The sequence below is a fragment of the Oncorhynchus masou genome, chromosome 19 (assembly GCF_036934945.1).
Source record: "Oncorhynchus masou masou isolate Uvic2021 chromosome 19, UVic_Omas_1.1, whole genome shotgun sequence".
In the NCBI taxonomy this organism is placed as follows: Eukaryota; Metazoa; Chordata; class Actinopteri; order Salmoniformes; family Salmonidae; genus Oncorhynchus; species Oncorhynchus masou.
In genome coordinates, this window is record NC_088230.1 from 15,890,562 (window position 1) to 15,910,280 (window position 19,719).

The 19,719-nt window shown below is 43.3% G+C and overlaps 1 protein-coding gene across 1 annotated transcript in view; it reads right to left on the reverse strand.

Annotated features, from left to right (window-relative positions):
- The window catches only part of kcnh5a (potassium voltage-gated channel, subfamily H (eag-related), member 5a), a 123,258-nt gene that overhangs the window by 17,315 nt on the left and 86,224 nt on the right, over positions 1-19,719 (reverse strand). The window contains exons 9-10 of the mRNA XM_064924617.1: positions 6,721-6,973; positions 4,890-5,086 (exon numbers count right to left, since the gene is read on the reverse strand). Coding sequence (XP_064780689.1) covers positions 4,890-5,086; positions 6,721-6,973 — 450 coding nt within the window. The remainder of the gene's footprint in view (positions 1-4,889; positions 5,087-6,720; positions 6,974-19,719) is intronic.

The window sequence follows — 19,719 nt, forward strand, 5'->3', positions numbered from 1 at the left end:
GGCTAAATCGTAAAAATTAATGAAAACAAAAGTTACCTTTTTGGTCTTCATATGCTATATGACTTGGTAGCTGTAGTAACTAGTGCAAACCGTTCTCCCTGGTGCTGGCTGCTCCTTCTAAATAGTATAATTTAATCTGTTCAAAAAAGTGGCAGCATGTGCAGCAGTCATTTGGTTTTTGACATACACCTCCCGCCCTGGGAATTCAGCCAATCAGAGGCCACAGTTGTCAATGTAAATATCCATTTTATATGTTTGAAGATTCAATAATGCATATTGTAACACATAATTACTCAAAATTAAAATATATATTTACAATGGGACCATAGCAGATTGGTCTGATACTAGAATACTAAATGTATCAAGTAATATAATTGGCCTCAATAAACCCAACATGGGATTTTACTACATTATAATGGAATGTATGGATCAGGTTTAATCAAATCAAAGTTTAATGGTGGCGTACACAGTTTAGCATATGTTAAAGCGGGTGCAGCGAAATGCTCGTGTTACTAGCTCCTAACAGTGCAGCAAAAAAGTAAAAAAAAGTGCACAAATAATCATCAAGAATGTCATAACGAATCCAGTTGACAACCCAAATATCTGTCACGCCCTGACCTGTTTCACCTGTCCTTGTGATCGTCTCCACCCCCTCCAGGTGTTGCTGATTTTCCCCAGTGTATTTATCCCTGTGTTTCCTGTCTCTCTGTGCCAGTTCGTCTTGTATGATTTTCCAAGTCAACCAGCATTTTTCCCGTTCTCCTGCATTTTGCTATTGTCCTTTTTCTAAGTCCTCTCGGTTTTGACCCTTGCCTGTTTCTGGACTCTGTACCCGGATGCCTAACCATTCTGCCTGCCTTGACCACGAGCCTGTCTGCCACTCTGTACCTCCTGGACTCTGATCTGGTTTTGACCTTTTGCCTGTCCACGACCATTCTCTTGTATACATATATACACCAAAAATATATACTAAGAATAACACAGCAGTAGATATATTACAGTGAGCTATGTTGAGAATCCAGTGTATAAATAAGCAGTGAAACAAAATGCAAGATACAGTAGTAGATACAGTGCATTCGGAAAGTATTCAGACACCTTGACTTTTTCCACATTGTGTTACGTTACAGCCTTATTCTAAAATTGATTAAAATGTTTGTTTTTTCCTCAGCAATCTACACACAATGCCATCTCCTCCCAAGGAGCCACCATTGGAATGCAGTTGGAGTTGCTTCATGGTCTCATGGAAGGGTTCCAGACCTTGGCCGAAAAACATGACCTAGCGTTGAACACATTGCTGGAGCAATTCCACAGGTTTTCTGTTAGGGAGCCTACCACAACGGTTACCTCCCAGCACCTCAGTAACCCGGTTGTTAGCAGCTCCGCCTCCCTGGCCACCCCGGTTTCCCGGGAACCCCACTTTCCTCCCCCAGAACACCTTGATGGAGAGTCGACACCTGTCAGGAGTTTCTCCTCAGTGTTCCATCATCATCGAGCTGCAGCCCTCCTCCTTCCCCTCGGACCGCTCTAATATAGCGTACCTCATCGCGCTGATGTCCGGGAGGGCCCTCGCCTGGGCTACGGCAGTATAGGAACAACAGTTGTCGGTATGCTTCAGTCTGGAGGAGTTTGTGGGGGTGGTAAAGATGGTTTTCGATGCTCCATTGTCCCGGAGAGAGACTGCCCAGAAGTTACTCCAGCTTCGGCAAGACTCCCGCAGTGCGGCAGACTATAAGAGGGATTCCCGCATGTTGGCAGCTGAGAGTGCCTGGAACCCTGACGCGCTGTTCAACATGTTCCTGCGCAGCGTATCGGAGGAAGTAAAGGACGAGCTCACAGCCCGGGAACTACTGATGGATCTCGACTCGCTCATCGCCTTGACCATTTGGCTCGATGGGCAACTATGGGAACGAAGGAAAAAGAGGAGATTCAATTTCACTTGCCTGCCCAAGGAGTCCACCTCGCCTCCGAGGCATCTCGAAAGGCCCCGACAGCACCGTTGCTGAGAGAACCCGAGGCTACCCGAGTTCCCATGAGAGTCTCCGAAGTCTGCCGATTCACCTCTTCCAGAGCCAAAGCAACTAGGCAGAGCTAGGCTGTCTCCAGACGAATGGCTATACAGGCTTCACACAAAGAGTTGCCTGTATTGCAGGACTAGTCATTTCGTCTCCACCTGTCCACTAAAACACCAGGCTCACCAGTAGGAGCAAGTACTCTGGTGGGCCATACGGAGAACATTTCCTCTCCCCTTACTCACACCCCTTTTCATGCCATTTTGGTATGGGGGAACCAGTCAAAATCTCTACGGGTACTCATCGACTCCGGGGCCGATGAGAGTTTTATGGATGGTATCCTGACGTCCGAGGTGGGCATCCCCAGTCAGCCCCTCTCCATTCCCGTGGACATTAGAGTGCTGGACAGGCTCTCTATAGGCCGGGCCACCCACAATACCACCCCAATCACCCTACGTATGTCAGGGAACCACAGCGAGATGATCCAATTACTGCTCATTAAATCTCCTCAGGTTCCCGTGGTATTGGGATTCTCTTGGCTCCAGCAACACAAATCCTGTTATTGATTGGTCTGCTGGTGCCATCATGGGCTGGAGCTCGTTCTGCCACGTTGAAGTCAGCTCAGCCTGACCAAGAACCTGGAATAGCTCCACACTGCCAAGCATCTCAATTCCAGGCAAGCTAGGTGTGCCCTGCTTTTCCCACAGTTCAACTTCTCCCTCTCATATCGACTGGGATCCAATAATGTAAAGCCGGATGCGCTGTCATGCTGCTATAGTCCCATGGCTACAACCCCGGAACCCGAGACCATCCTTCCCACCTCGTGCCTGGCGACATCACCTTGTGCCTGGCGACAGAATAGGGAGGCATGTTCGTGAGGCACAGTATTCCCAGCTGAACCCCGGGAGGGGGGGCTAGATAACTGGATGTTTGTTCCTGATGGGTCCTCTCCTCGTTCCTGGAGTGGGCCCACTCCTCCAGGCTTGCCTACCACCCTGGCTCCCGTTGGACTCTGACCTTTGTGCAACAATGCTTTTGGTGGCCTACCATGGTTCCTGGCATCTCCGCGTTCGTCACCACATGCACGATCTGTGTGCAGAACAAGACTCCTCGGCATGCTCCGGCTGGTCTATTTCAACCTCTGCCTGTCCCTCACCATCCCTGGTCTCACATATCCCTGGACTTTGTCATGGGTCTCCCCTTGTCTGATGGCAACACCGCCATCCTGACAGACAGTAGTGGACTGGTTTTAAGCCGTCGACTTCATTCCTCACCCCAAGCTACCCTCTGCCAAAGAGACAGCCCAGCTCATGGTGCAGCACATCTTCTGGATCCATGGACTCCCAGTGGACATGGTCTCTGACCAGAGTCCCTAGTTCTCGTCCCGTCGGCCAGCCTGTCCTCAAGGTTCCACCCCCAGTCCAACAAGCCAACCAAGATCTCGTTGGAGCGAGCCAACCTAGAGGGAGCGAGCAAACCAAGACCTGGAGACGACTATTCGCTGCCTCGGTCCCCACTAACCCCACCGACTGGAGCCAGCAACTAGTGTGGGTCGAATACTCCTGCATCACCCTTCCTTTCTCTGCCACATGTCTCTCGCCCTTTGAGTGTTCCCAGGGTGATCAGCCCCCACTCTTCCCTGAGCAAGAGGAAGAGGTCGGCATACCTTCAGCCCAGATGTTTGTCCACCACTGTCGTCATACCTGGAAGAGGGCCCGGTCGGCCCTTCAAGACCATCTCCAGGTATTGACAACAAGCGGACCGCCACTGGACCCTGGCTTCCCGGTATCGTCTCGGGCAGAAGGTTTGGCTGTCCACCCGGGATCTTCCCCTCCGGCTGGAGTCCCGCAAACTTTCCCCCTGGTTTATCGGCCCTTTTCCCATCTCCAAGGTCATTAGCCCCTCTGCTGTTGGTCTTCTGTTGCCCCGTACCCTCTGTATACATCCCACTTTTCATGTGTCTAGAATCAAACCCATGTCTCACAGCCCTTTGTCTCCTGTTTATACAAGTTTTCCACTAGTGTGTTTGATTTGTACAGCAGCATGTCCGAGTTGGTGGAAGTTGACTCAGATTTAGAAATCCCAAAGCCAACACTGGCTACACTCATGTACTTTTCAGCCAGGTTTGCTGTCATGACTGACTTAGCGAGGTCATCTACAAACCACAGCACTGACCATTTCTATATAAAATGTCAACTCCCTCCTCCCAAGACATGCTTCTGTGGAAATCAAACAGACCTGTGAAAGTGTATTGTAGAAAATAGTTAAATGCACCCAGACTGAATTACACAGACCAACTCAGACCAAACAGTATCAGTATTTTTGACAAGTTAAATGGTCTCTCTTCCAATGTGACACACGCTCGTAATACTGCAGGCTTTCTGACATTCATGGATTATTTTTGAATCGTTCATGGACCTCAATTTGAAAACAAACTCAATGCATTCATGCTTGAGTAGAATGTCTTACGAACCGTAGGAAAGGAGACATGAGACATGAAGAAAGACATTGACAGGAAGAGAGAGTACACATTCAGGACACCTTAGACTGAGTTCACCTACAGTAAATGTGCTTACTACAGCCTAAGTCACTCAAACTTCATAATGTGGTTAAAAAATGTTTTAAACAGTTTTGATTTTCTCATAACAGTGTACTGTAAGGGAGAGAAATTAAACAATGAAGCGCATTCATGCATACCCCCCCCGCCAACACACACACCCTTACACACACACATGAATATGAAATTATCAACTGAACCTGCCCCAAAAACTCTAAATGTGCAGAAGCTGAATTGCAATATAGAACATTCTACCAGCTGAGATAGCAGCACACCCGATTCCTGTCTTGTCTGTTGTGTTAATGAATGTGCATATTCCTTACCCGTTTGCGCAAATTGCAGGTGAGAATTAGGTTCCTGGAGAATGTGTTGGCAAAAGCTGCGTAGAACTCCAACACCTTCAGCAGAGCATCTCTCCGAATTACGTGCAAGTCGCAGTAGGTGAGAGCCCGCACATTGGCACAAGCATGTGCCAGATTGGCTTCCTTCCAGAAGACATCCCCAAACACATCTCCCTTACCTAGGGAGCAGGAAAAGTAGCATTACTTTGGAAAAAAACACCCCAAAACAATTTGTTACTAGTTAGGTTTCCCTTCAATTGGTGACAGATTTTCATGCGAATATTCTAAAATTGGCATAATGAAAATATGCAAATTCTCCCACCATTGGTGTGTTTCCATCAAACTGACTTTTTGCTGATAAAAACTAGTACCTGATGATGTAATGCACACAAATGTCAAAATCTAATGTTCAATGTGTAATATCGTCACAAAAACGGTTGCATTAATTAGCAAATATGGACTTATAAAATGAGTTGGTTAGTGTCATCAATAAAGTAACTTAAGGAAAAGTGTTGCTTTGCCACCCTCTCCAGCCTATCAAACTTAAAGGCCTGGTGCAGTCAAACACGTTAATAGACCAATAAGAAACAGCGTTCCAAACCTCTCTGGCAATAACATTTTGTTTTCAGTTCTCCTCCCTGCTCAGGCCACTCTAAGAGCAAAATTCTTGCTTGAGAAATGGTTCTTTGCTCAGAAGCTATTTTTGTTTCTACTTAATTGTTACCCAGAAATGATTTGATATTGAGATAAAAACAGCAGCATTGGGCCTGTAAGCACAATGACAGAGCAAAGCGATTGTTGTGTGTGTGTAGTTATTCCACAATTCAAAATCTAGAAAAAACTTGGTAGAGGGAACACAGTTTTAAAGGTAACTCTTAAAGGTAACTCATGCAAGGATGATTCCCTGCTGTTCAATGGTTATTGTGTTGATTCTCAAAAAATCTAATTCATAGATAGTGTTTAAAAAGCTGTTCGCCGGCATTAAACACAACATAAAAAAAAAAACTCTGGTTACTCTTATTAATCCATCAGTGACAGGAAAATACATCTACAGACAGCCAGCAACAATACAGTACACAGTCGGCTCGAGTGGACTAATCACCGTAATCAGTGGCTTTTTAACCGATTGTGTTCAAAGCCAGCGAACATTGGGGCAGTTCACCAAAATTACACATTGGTTTCCTTACCCTGTAAGCAGTCTATGGACAAGGTATGACAGCAGGTATAGCAGCATTTTCTAGTTTCATGTCCAAATTATCCTAAAGTATGTCAAATTGATTGTGTAGCTCAATGAAGTTGCTTATTTTCATTTGGCAATGTGTGCCACAAATTGTAAAACGTTAGCGTTTGGAACAGTGGCCTGATTGGTGTACCTCGCATGAGCTACCGTTAAACACACTGAAGTGTTCCCCCTTACCTTTCGTATTCGTAACTGATGTGTATTTTGTATTCTGCAGAGATTATTTGAAAAACAGACCTTTGTCTCAACATGTCAAAATGAAGAAATACATATATTTTTTAATAAAACATAGCTCTCTCTTATACCTTGTCAATAGACAACTTACAGGGTAAGGACATTTGGGTGAACTATCCCTTTAAACACTGCTGAACTTTGCCTTGAGAGCATAGTATAACTGTCCTTCCCTATAATAACAAAAATCGATCTATTGCTTCAAAATGTCAATTTCATAGAATGTCATTCAATGAACAGCACTATCAGGGTATTGTAAGACAAACATACGTGCCCCTCTCAGTTTAATCCTTAATTGATTCAGAATTAATCAGGGGTGCCACAGATCCCAGCGGTGCTTACCTAGAATGGCGATGACCTCGTCATCCTGAATAACTTCCAATGACCCGGATACTACAAAGCAAAGGGTGTCCACACTTTCTCCAGCGTGGAATATGAGGTCCCCTGGGGCGCAGTGTGTGGTTTGGAACTCAACCGCTAGAGAGCGCAAGCAGCCATCACTGGCCAGTCGAAATGCTGGGTGCTCATTGAACACCTGTCTATTAAGGTGGACACAGATGTCTGCTCGCATATCTTTGGGACAGATTGACAGGACCTAAAAGGGAGGGTACAAGAGCACAATTTGGTCACACTAACACTGGGATAGTGTTAAAAACAAGTTATAGAGCATCTTTAACAAGAGCAATCTAATTTATATTGCTCCAGGGGCCGCATTCGTGCTTGTAAAAACAAACAATAAACTGTGTCTATTATTTTGGAGATTTTCAATGCTCCCTGACTGTTTAGATTTTTTATGGCTTGTTAGAGGCTGAGACACAGTGAATAGATATACTGTATGATTCCCTGATATTACACACTGAAGCCTGTAAATTTTACTATGTTGGTGAGAATCACATTGGCGTGTTCCATATTACCACACCAGTCTTGAAAACAAAACAGTTCAATTCAAGCAAGTTTATAGAACAGTGACTGATGTAACTGTAACTGACTTTAAATGTACCTTTCGTATTGAGCCGGCATTTGCAGAATTTATCATGAATGCGATCACTGCAAACGCGGGAACATTGCCTTTAAAAGCTGCATTGTTGACAGCTTGATAGACTGAATCCCAGCCTGTTTTTTTTAATTATTCAATGGAATCCCAGTGTCCTCATGTTGTAAAACCTATATTTACAGTTATTGATAGTAAAGTGGCAGGAAAGTTGTGCCCAAAATTGAATTGCTTACAGACCTGGGTTCAATTACTACAATATTTGAAATAATAAAAAATACCTCAGCTGTGTTTGATTGAGATTGCCTAGACCAGGGGTAAGCAACATGTGGGAATTCAGCAATAAAACTTTTTTGGGGGGGGGAGTCTGTTCCCAAGTATTGCCACAAATTTAAAAAAAGAGACATTTGATTCTAGCTCTGAGTCTCTACTGTTATCCAATGCAAAAAAAAAAAACATTTCACATTTTGCAACATAGGACCGAATCCAGGTGGTGGGTCACACATCTTAGGTAATTGAGAATTTTCTTAACTGGAGGCCACAGATGCTCAAATCTAAGATCATTTTAATAGCCTTCTTAGTTTTCATTGATCTGTACAATATATGAAATAATTTTGCTTAGTTTCCAGCATTCAAAATAATAGATTGATCTCTTCAGCAAAACATGTCACTACAACTTTACTTACCACGACTGGACAATTTGCCTGCCCTAAATACTATAAACAATGTATAAACATTAAGTGGCAATATGTTAGTTTTTGGCGACCTGACCAAATTTTCATAGAATTGTGAGTTATAGATCTATCATTCTCATTGAAAGCAAGTCTAAAAAGCAGTAGATCTGTTCTATGTGCGCTATTTCTATGCTTTCGGGTTCTTAAGTTTTTAGTTTATTTTGTCACATAAACTGAAATTAGGCAAACTATTCGAGTTTTAGCAACCAGGAAATGGCAGAGCGATTTTTCCACATAAGCAACTTTAATATATGATATGACATATCACATTTATTGTTTTGCAGTGTATAAACAGTTCAATATTTTCATTAATAAACAGTTCAATATAAACAAAAACACGTATGACGGGTAACTAAACTCAGCTAAAAAAGAAATGTCCCTTTTTCAGGACCCTGTTTTCAAAGATAATTGGGAAAAATTCAAATAACTTCACAGATCGTCATTGTAAAGGGTTGAAACACTGTTTCCCATGCTTGTTCAATGAACCATAAACAATTAATGTACATGCACCTGTGGAACGGTCGTTAAGACACTAACAGCTTACAGACGGTAGGCAATTAAGGTCACAGTTATGAAAACTTAGGACACTAAAGAGGCCTTTCTACTGACTCTGAAAAACACCAAAAGAAAGATGCCCAGGGTCCCTGCTCATCAGCATGAATGTGCCTTAGGCGTGCTGTAAGAAGGCATGAGGACTGCAGATGTGGCCAGGGCAATAAATTGCAATGTCCGTATTGTGAGACGTCTAAGACAGAGCTACAGGGAGACAGGACGGACAGCTGATCATCCTCGCTGTGGCAGACCATTTGTAACAAAACCTGCACAGGATCAGTACATCCGAACATCACACCTGCGGGACAGGTACAGGATGGCAACAACAGCAGCCTGAGTTACACTAGGAATGCACAAGCCCTCCGTCAGTGCTCAGACTATCTGCAATAGGCTGAGAGAGGCTGGACTGAGGGCTTGTAGGCCTGTTGTAATTCAGGTCCTCACCAGACATCACCGGCAACAACATCGCCTATGGGCACAAACCCACCGTCGCTGGACCAGACAGGACTGGCAAAAAAGTGCTCTTCACTGACGAGTAGCGGTTTTGTCTCACCAGGAGTGATGGTCAGATTCATGTTTATCGTTGAAGGAAATGAGCGTTACACCGAGGCCTGTACTCTGGAGCAGTATCGATTTGGAGGTGGAGGGTCTGTCATGGTCTGGGGCGGTGTGTCACAGCATCATCGGACTGAGCTTGTTGTCATTGTAGGCAATCTCAACTCTGTGCGTTACAGGGAAGACATCCTCCTCCCTCATGTGGTACCCTTCCTGCAGGCTCATCCTGACATGACCCTCCAGCATGACAATGCCACCAGCCATACTGCTCGTTCTGTGTGTGATTTCCTGCAAGACAGGAATGTTAGTGTTCTACCATGATCAGTGAAGAGCCAGGATCTCATTCCCATTGTGCACATCTGGGACCTGTTGGATCGGAGGATGAGGGCTAGGGCCATTCCCCCCAGAAATGTCCAGGAACTTGTATGTGCCTTGGTGGAAGAGTGGGGTAACATCTCACAGCAAGAACTGGAAAATCTGGTGCAGTCCATGAGGAGGAGATGCACTGCAGTACTTAATGCAGCTGGTGGCCTGATACTGATAATGACTGTTACTTTTGATTTTGATCCCCCCTTTGTTCAGGAACACATTATTCCATTTCTCTTAGTCACATGTCTGTGGAACTTCAGTTTATTTATAATTTTAAAGTATTTTAAAGTATTTATCATGGTTGTAAAGGCGAGGGATGCAAATGCCACAGCAATTTAAGAACATTTGCATTTATTTCTGGAATTATTCCTAAAGTTTGGAAAGCAGGACATGTATTTCCTCGTCATAAGGGCGGGAACCCTATTGACCTAAACATCTACCGCTCTATATCAAAGCTTTCATGTTTGACAAAAATATTAGAAGCATTGATACTCTCAACTTCTCTCCTTGATATTTTTTTTACCCCCTTTTCTCCCCAATTGCGCTATATCTAATTGGTAGTTACAGTCTTGTCCCATCATAAACAACTCCCAATAGGACTCGGGAGAGGCGAAAGTTGAGAGACATGCGTCCTCCGAAACACGACACTACCAAGCCGCACTGCTTCTTGACACACTGCTCGCTTAACCCGGAAGCCAGTCGCACCAATGTGTTGGAGGAAACAGCATACAACTGGCGACCAAAGTCAGCGTGCATGAGCCCGGCCCACCACAAGGAGTCACTAGAGTGTGTTGGGACAAGGACATCCCGGCTGGCCAAACCCTCCCCTCACCCGGACGACGCTGGGCCAATTGTGTGTCGCCTCATTGGCCTCTCGGTCGCAGCTGGCTGCGACACAACTTTTCTCCTTCTCAACCAGGAAGTGTATCTTAAATACAGCCTTATTCTAAAATTGATTAAATAAAACTAATTCCTCATAAATCTACACACAATACCTCATAATGACAAAGCAAAAACAGGTTTTTAGATTAAAAATGTATTAAAAATAGAAGACCCTTTGCTATGAGACTCGAAATTGAGGTCAGGTGCATCCTGTTTCCATTGATCATCCTTGAGATGTTTCTACAACTTGATTGGAGTCCACAAGGGGTAAATTAAATTGATTGGACATTATTTGAAAAGGCACCCACCTGTCTATATTAGGTCCCACAGTTGACAGTGCATTTCAGAGAAAAAACCAAGCCATGAGGTCAAAGGAATTGCACGTAGAGCTCCGAGACAGGATTTGCGTCAAGGCACAGATCTGGGGAAGTGTACCAAAACATTTCTGCAACATTGAAGGTCCCCAAGAACACAGTGGCCTCCATTATTCTTAAATAGAAGAAGTTTGGAACCACCAAGACTCTTCCTAGAGCTGGCCGCCTGGCCAAACTGAGCAATCGGGGGATTAGGGCCTTGGTCAGGGAGGTGACCAAGAACTTGATGGTAACTCTGACAGAGCTCCAGAGTTCCTCTGTTGCGATGGGATAACCTTCCAGAAGGACAACCATCTCTGCAGCACTCCACCAATCAGGCCTTTATGGTAGAATGGACAGACGGAAGCCCCTCCTTAGTAAAACACACATGACAGCCCGCTTGGAGTTTGCCAAAAGGAACCTAAAGATTGGGCAAAGGTTCACTTTCCAACAGGCCAACGACCCTAAGCACACCGCCAAAACAACGCAGGAGTGGCTTCGGGACCCGATCGAACATCTTTGGAGAGACCTGAAAATAGCTGTGCTGCGATGCTCCCCATCCAAAAAAAACTCCCCAAATACAGGTGTGCCAAGTTTGTAGCATCATACCCAAGAAGACTCAAGGCTGTAATTGCTGTCCAAGGTGCTTCAAAAAGTGCTCAGTAAAGGGTCTGAATACCTGTGTAAATGTGATATTTCAGTTGTTTTTTTGAATACATTTGCCAACATTTCTAAAAACCTGTTTTTGCATCGTCATTATGGGCTATTATGAGGGGAAATAAACAATTTAATCCATTTTAGAATAGGGCTGTAATGTAACAAAATGTGGAAAAAGTGAAGAGGTCAGAATACTTTCCTAATGCACTGTAAATACCTTGTCATTGGATTGTTGACAAGTTGTCATTTAAAACACATGTAGATGAGCTAACAAAGACACTGAGAATCAAACTGGTTTTCTACTGCCTTTCGCTTGATAGTGGAAAACAATTTGTTCAGTCAACTTTTTTATCTGCCCTAGACTATGACAACATAATCTATATGAACGCCGCTGCCACTTCTTTAAACTATTGGATACTGTTTATTATAGTGCACTCCCCTTTATTACATGTGACCGATTTTGCACATACAGTTGAAGTCAGAAGTTTATATTCACATAGGTTGGAGTCATTAAAACTCGTTTTTCAACCACTCCACAAATTTCTTGTTAACAAACTATAGTTTTGGCAAGTCGGTTAGGACAGCTACTTTGCGCATGACACTAGTAATTTCTCCAACAATTGTTTACAGACAGGTTATTTCACTTATAATTCACTGTATCACAATTCCTGTGGGTCAGAAGTTTGCATACACTAAGTTGACTATGCCTTTCAACAGCTTGGTAAATTCCAGAAAATTATGTTATGGCTTTAGAAGCTTCTGTTAGGCTAATTGAAATCATTTGATTCAATTTGAGGTGTACCTGTGGATGTATTTCAAGGCCTACCTTCAAACTCAGTGCCTCTTTGCTTGACATCATGGGAAAATCAAAAGAAATCAGCCAAGACCTCAGAAAAAATTGTAGACATCCACAAGTCTGGTTCATCCTTGGGAGCAATTTCTAAATGCCTGAAGGTACCACGTTCACCTGTATAAACAATAGTACGCAAGTATAAACACCATGGGACCACGCAGCCGTTATACCGCTCAGGAAGTAGACGCTTTCTGTCTCCAAAAGATGAACATACTTTTGTGCAAAAAGTGCAAATCCATCCCAGAACAACAGCAAAGGACCTTGTGAAGATGATGGAGGAAACCGGTAGAAAAATATCTATATCCACAGTAAAGCGAGTCCTATATCGACATAACCTGAAAGGCCGCTCAGCAAGGAAGAAGCCACTGCTCCAAAACCGCCATAAAAAAGCCAGACTACGGTTTGCAACTGCACATGGGGACAAAGATCGTACATTTTGGAGAAATGTCCTCTGGTCTGATGAAACAAAAATAGAACTGTAAGGCCATAATGACCATCATTATGTTTGGAGGAAAAAGGGGGAGGCTTGCATGCCGAAGAACACCATCTCAACCGTGAAGCACGGAGGCGGTAGCATCATGTTGTGGGGGTGCTTTGCAGCAGGAGGGACTGGTGCACCTCACAAAATAGATTGCATCATGAAGCTGGAAATTGATGTGGATATATTGAATCAACATCTCAAGACATCAGTCAAGAAGTTAAAGCTTGGTCGCAAATGGGTCTTCCAAATGGACAATGACCCCAAGCATACTTCCAAAGTCAAGGTATTGGAGTGGCCATCACAAAGCCCTGACCTCAATCCTATAGAAAATTTGTGGGCAGAATTGAAAAAGTGTGTGCGAGGATGGAGGCCTGCAAACCTGATTTACTTACACCAGCTCTGTCAGGAGGAATGGGCCAAAATTCAAACAACATATTGTGGGAAACTTGTAGAAGGCTACCTGAAACGTTTGACCCAAGATGACCAATTTAAAGGCAATGCTCCCAAATACTAATTGAATGTATGTAAACTTGTGACCTACTGGGAATGTGATGAAAGAAATAGAAGCTAAAATAAATAATTCTCTCTACTATTATTCTGACAATTCACATCATTAAAATAAAAGTGGTGATCCTAACTGACCTAAGACAGGGGATTTTTACTCGGATTAAATGTCAGGAATTGTGAAAAACTGAGTTTAAATGTATTTGGCTAAGGTGTATGTAAACTTCCGACTTCAACTGTATCTCTGTGATCTGTATCAGAAAGTGGGCTGGCTCTCTCTCACAAGTCATAGAACTTAACATTGTAAATAAACCAATGTTCTCATGCTAAAACTGCCATATTACCTCACATCTCTCCTAACCTACAGAAATTCAAAATACCTTAACTCGCTCACAGAAATGGCTAACTGTGGGGGGTGACATTCATCTTGTTGCCACTTATTTACAGGTAACTGACATAATAAAGGAAACACTTCAGTAAATGAGCGATACAAATTATATTTCAAGCAGTTGCTTCCACACAGGTGTGATTCCTGAGTTAATTAAGCAAATAACATCCTGTCATGCTTAAGGTAATTGTGACGAAGCTGACTCCGTAGCACTCGTCACGAATGCTCATTATTTCATTATTCTTACAAATTGTTTAGCGCATTCATGTTTCCCCATATCTAGTAATTCATTTATCCTAAATGTTCTGTATATACTGTTGTTCTTTTCCTCTTTTGCCAGTATCATGGCAAGGCTAATTATGTGTTGAGGAAATGTTTAGTCAAGTTGCATTGTGACGCATTTCAGTTTCATATTCAAATGCAGAGATCGACCATTTTGCAATTCACCCAGTGGATGCCATGTTCTGGTGCACATGAACACTTGCTACACTGACGGGAAAGAAGTTTGTTTATTTCCATATTGTAATGTGTGCGTCACAGGTGTGTGGCTCCGTAAGTAATACGTTTTGCCGTCTGTTGGCCTTCAGAACTATTGTTTTTGAAATGTGTATTCATTAATGTAAAGTATTCCCTCCTTGAGGATAAGCCAGGAATGTTTAAGATGTTAATTTAGACGGAATATGTAAATGTGGGTACAATGTTACATGATTTAATATGTCATATTTGGGTAAAGAGCTCCATGGTTAATGATATGGTCCATAGGGAGGAGCCATAGGTATAAAGGTACCTGTTCAACCTGTGAGCAGGAGGGATGTTCTAGCTCTGGTATGTGAGCTGGGTAGGGACTTCATTTAGTTGGTTTGAAAGGGTAGGCCTGATTGAGGCTTAGCCTTTTGATTTATATTCAAACCTATATTTTAGTGTTTACTTTATTTTGTCAGTTACTTGTAGGTGAAACGGCCGCAGACATGGAATGAATTTCAGGACACTCTGAGATCAGACTGCCTCGTACCTTTCAGTCATATCAGAGCATTGGTGGGAGACATGTTCACAGAGTAGCGTATGTGTTTTTTGTCATTTACTTCTGATATCTTGATGAGCTGGGGAAACTGTAGAGGGAAACTGTTTGGTTGATTCCATTTCGTATTAATACTGTGTTGTCACGATCATTTAGAGATGGATTGGACCAAGATGCAGCATGGTATGTTTCCATCCTTTTATTTAGAAGAGAAACTTAAAGCACAAAATCAATAAAGAAAATAAATGAAACGTGAAGCTACATGCAGTGCAGAAAGCAACTACACACAAACATAGTCAAGATCCCACAAATTAAAATGGGGAAAATGGCTACCTAAATATGATCCCCAATCAGAGACAACGACAAACAGCTGCCTCTCATTGGGAACAATACCTGGCCAACATAGAAACATAATCACCTAGATGACCCACCCTAGTCACACCCCGACCTAACCAACATAGAGAATTAAAAGCTCTCTATGGTCAGGGCGTGACATGTACGTGTTTTTTTTATTTATTTTTTATTCAGGGCTCATTTGTAAAGAGACTTGGGTATCAATATGACTCTCGGTTGAAATAAAGGTTAAATAAAGTCTGGTGAGTTAGCGGATAAGTCAGGTTGCTGCCAACCAAGTGGTTGTGAGTTCAAATCTAAGGTGAGGTTGAGGTCCCAAGTGTGGTCACTGTTTCATTGAACATGCACAATGTATGTCATGTTAACAGTGTAATGCAATCCAACGCTTTCTAAAAAGGCTCCAGTAACCTAATGTTGAAGGAACTTACTGTTAATTTAACTTCAAAAAGACGTCACACAAACATTAGCCAGTGATGTTCATATAACCATTAGTCGCTGCTGTTCATAGGATGTCCTGTCAAAAACAAACATTCTTGGAACTTTCTCTCTCCAAATGTTCTTATATCCATTGTCTGTGTGCCATGCAAGAAATGTTTTTCCAGTGAGATTTTAAAAACACAAATGTGATGTTCCCGCAGTAACGTTACTTGTAGACCAAGTTGTAACCTGATTGGAATGTTCCCTAAAGGTTTGGGAGTTTGTCCAAGCCACTACTTAACCCTAACTAACTTAACCGCAATAAACCATCCATTTGATTCATTATGACCATTGGCTGTGCCCCACAGTCCCTCGTCAATCCGTAAACTTAATGGAAGTGTACAATATCTACAACCGCTGTTCCATGCGGAATGAGACCATCAGCTGGACAGCACTTTATGTTAAATCAATACTGTCTGTTCTGTTTAATGTACACTCCTTCAGGGTGGCAATAAAGACGATGAATTAGGAAATCAGTCACATTCCGACTGGATTAATTATGTTTAATAATAAAATCATGATATAAGAGTTGACCTTACCCTGCATTCAGACACGATAAAAGCGTTCCTGTCATGCTTATCAAAGCTGAACCAGCATTACCAACCATATATAGTAGACTGGGCTATCCGACTCCTGCTCCTATTGCCCAGCACAGTGAAATCAATGGCCAAAACGGCCATGGAAGCGATAGAACACTACTGCCTCCACTTATCCAAAGACATTAAACTTATTTTATGATCATGTTTTGTATTTCTGTTTTGCATTTCGTATTTGTATATGATGTGAATATTTTTGTAACTACAGGGCTCATCTGTAAGAGAGACCATGATCTAAGCATGACTCCCTGTCACGATGTTCGTAATAATAATGGTCAGACCAAGGCAAGTATGTTGAGTTCCACATATTTTAATGAAAGTGAAACTTTAAGCAAACACAAAACAAAATAAAGAATAAACGAACCGTGACGACAATGCAGTGCTAAGCAGCAACTAAACATAAACAATACCCCATAACCCACAGGTGGAAAAAATGTAACTTAAGAATGATCCCCAATTAGTGACAACGATTACCAGCTGCCTTTAATTGGGAATCATACACAAACACCAACATAGAAAAATAAACCTAGAACCCCACATAGAAATAATAAAATAGACTAAACACCCCTAGTCACGCCCTGACCTACTCTACCATAGAAAATACAGGCTTCTATGGTCAGGACGAGACACTCCCTGTCAAAACAAAGGTAAACATAAAAAAATAATGATTGATTGAATAGATGTAATATGGTCTTAGCTATCTAATAATATTTTTCCACTGTGGTGTGGAACTAGAATCAAACATGAAGTTTTCATGAAAAACCTGGTTCCACATCATTGAAAATAAAGTCAAATCATACTTTATTTTTCTCATGAGCCGAATACAACAAGTGCAGACCTTACCGTGAAATGCTTACTTACATACACTTAACCAATAGTGCAGTTCAAGGAGAGTTAAGAAAATATTTACCAAATAAGCTAAAGTAAAGAATAATAAAAAGCAACACAATAAAATAACAACAACGAGGCTACATACAGGGGGAACCGGTACAGCGTCAGTGTACGGGGGTACAGGTAAGTTGAGGTAATTTGTACATGTAGGTACAATCAGTGAGTAGCAGCAGTGTACAAAACAAATGGAGGTGGTGGGGGGGGTGTCAATGTAAATTACCAGGCCATTTGATTAATTGTTCCACAGCCTTATGGCTTAGGGGTAGAAGCTGTTCAGGAGCCTTTTGGTCCAAGACTTGGTGCTCCGGTACCGCTTGCCGTGCGGTAGCAGAGAAAACAGTCTATGACTTGGGTGACTGGAGTCTCTAACAATTTTATGGGCTTTCCTCTGACACTGCCTATTATATAGGTCCTGGATTGCAGGAAGCTTGGCCCCAGTGATGTACTGGGCCGTACGCACTACCCCCTATAGCGCCTTACTGTCAGTTGCCGAGCAGTTAACATACCAGGCGGTGATGCAACCGGCCAGGATGCTCTCGATGGTGCAGCTGTAGAACTTTTTGAAGATCTGGGGACCCATGCCAAGTCGTATAGTCATGCTCTTCACAACTGTCTTTGTGTGTTTGGACCATGATAGTTCATTGGGGATGTGGACACCAAGGAACTTGAAACTCTCGACCCGCTCCACTACAGCCCCGTCAATGTTAATGGGGCCTGTTCGGCCAGCCTTTTTCTGTAGTCCACGAGCAGCTCCTTTGTCTTGCACACATTGAGGGAGAGGTTGTTGTCATGCCACCACACTGCCAGTTCTCTGACCTCCTCCCTATAGGCTGTCTCATCATTGTCGGTGATCAGGCCTACCACTGTTGTGTCGTCAGCAAACCTAACGATGGTGTTGGAGTTGTGTTTGGCCACGCAGTCGTGGGTGAACAGGGAGTACAGGAGGGAACTAAGTACAAACCCCTGAGGGGCCCCAGTGTTGAGGATCAGCGTGGCAGACATTATGTTGCCAACCCTTACCACCTGTGGACGGCCCGTCAGGAAATCCAGGATTCAGTTCCAGAGGGAGGTGTTTAGTCCTATGGTCCTTAGCTTAGTGATGAGCTTTGTGGGCACTATGGTGTTGAATGCTGAGCTGTAGTCAATGAACAGCATTCTCACATAGGTGTTCCTTTTGTCCAGGTGGGAAAGGGCAGTGTGGAGTGCGATTGAGATTGTGTCATCTGTGGATCTGTTGGGGTGGTATGCGAATTGGAGTGGGTCTAGGGTACCCGGAAGGATGCTGTTGATGTGAGCCATGACCAGCCTTTCAAAGCACTTCATGGCTACCGACATGAGTGCTACAGGGTGGTAATCATTTAGGCAGATTACCTTCACTTCATTTGGCACAGGGACTATGGTGGTCTGCTTGAAACATGTTGGTATTACAAACTCGGTCAGGGAGAGGTTGATAATGTCAGTGAAGACACTTGCCAGTTGGTCCGTGCATGCTTTGAGTACACATCCTGGTAATCTGTTTGGCCCTGTGGCTTTGTGAATGTTGACCTGTTTAAAAGTCTTGCTCACATCGGCTACCGAGAGCGTTGTCACACAGTCATCCAGAAGAGCTGGTGCTCTCGTGCATGCTTCAGTGTTGCTTGCTTCGAAGCGAGCATAAAAGGCAATTAGTTCATCTGGTAGGCTCACATCACTAGGCAGCTCGCGTCTGGGTTTCCCTTTGTAGTCCATAATAGTTTTCAAGCCCTGCCACATCAGACTAGCATCAGAACCAGTGTAGTAGGATTCAATCTTAATCCTGTATTGATGCTTTGCTTGTTTGATGGTTCGTCTGAGGTTCGTGTGATGGTTCGTGTCCCGCTCCTAGAAAGCGGCAGCTCTAGCCTTTAACTCGATGCTGATGTTGCCTGTAATCCATGGCTTCTGGTTGGGATATGTGTGGACGACGTTGTCGATGCACTTATTAATGAAGCCGATGACTAAAGGCTCCTCAATGTCATTGGATGAATCCCGGAACATATTCAAGTCTGTGCTAGCAAAACAGTTCTGTAGCGTAGCATCCGCGCCATCTGACCACTTCCTTATTGAGCGAGTCACTAGTACTTCCTCCTTTAGTTTTGATGTAAGCAGGAATCAGGAGAATATAATTATGGTCAGATTTGCCAAATGGAGGGCGGTGGAGAGCTTTGTATGCATCTCTGTCTGTGGAGTAAAGGTGGTCTAGAGTTTTTTTTACTCTGGTTGCACATGTGAGATGCTGGTGCAAATTTGGTAAGACAGATTTAAGTTTGCCTGCATTATGTCACCGGGCACTAGGAACGCCGCTTCTGGACAAGCATTTTCTTGTTTGCTTATAGCCTTATAGAGTTGGTTGAGTGCGGTCTTAGTGCCCGCATTGGTCTGTGGTGGTAAATAGATGGCTACGAATAATATAGATTAACACTCTCTTGGTAGATAGTGTGATCCACAGCTTATCGTAAGGTACAGGCGAGCATTGCGCACCAACTGTTATTGACAAATAGACCCCCAACCCTCGTCTTACCAGATGAAGCTTCTTCTCTGTTCTGCCGGTGCATGGAAAATCCCGCCAGTTCTATATTATTCGTGTCGTCATTCAGCCACAACTCGGTGAAATATAAGATATTACAGTTTTTAATGTCCCACTGGTAGGATAATCGTAGGTCATCAA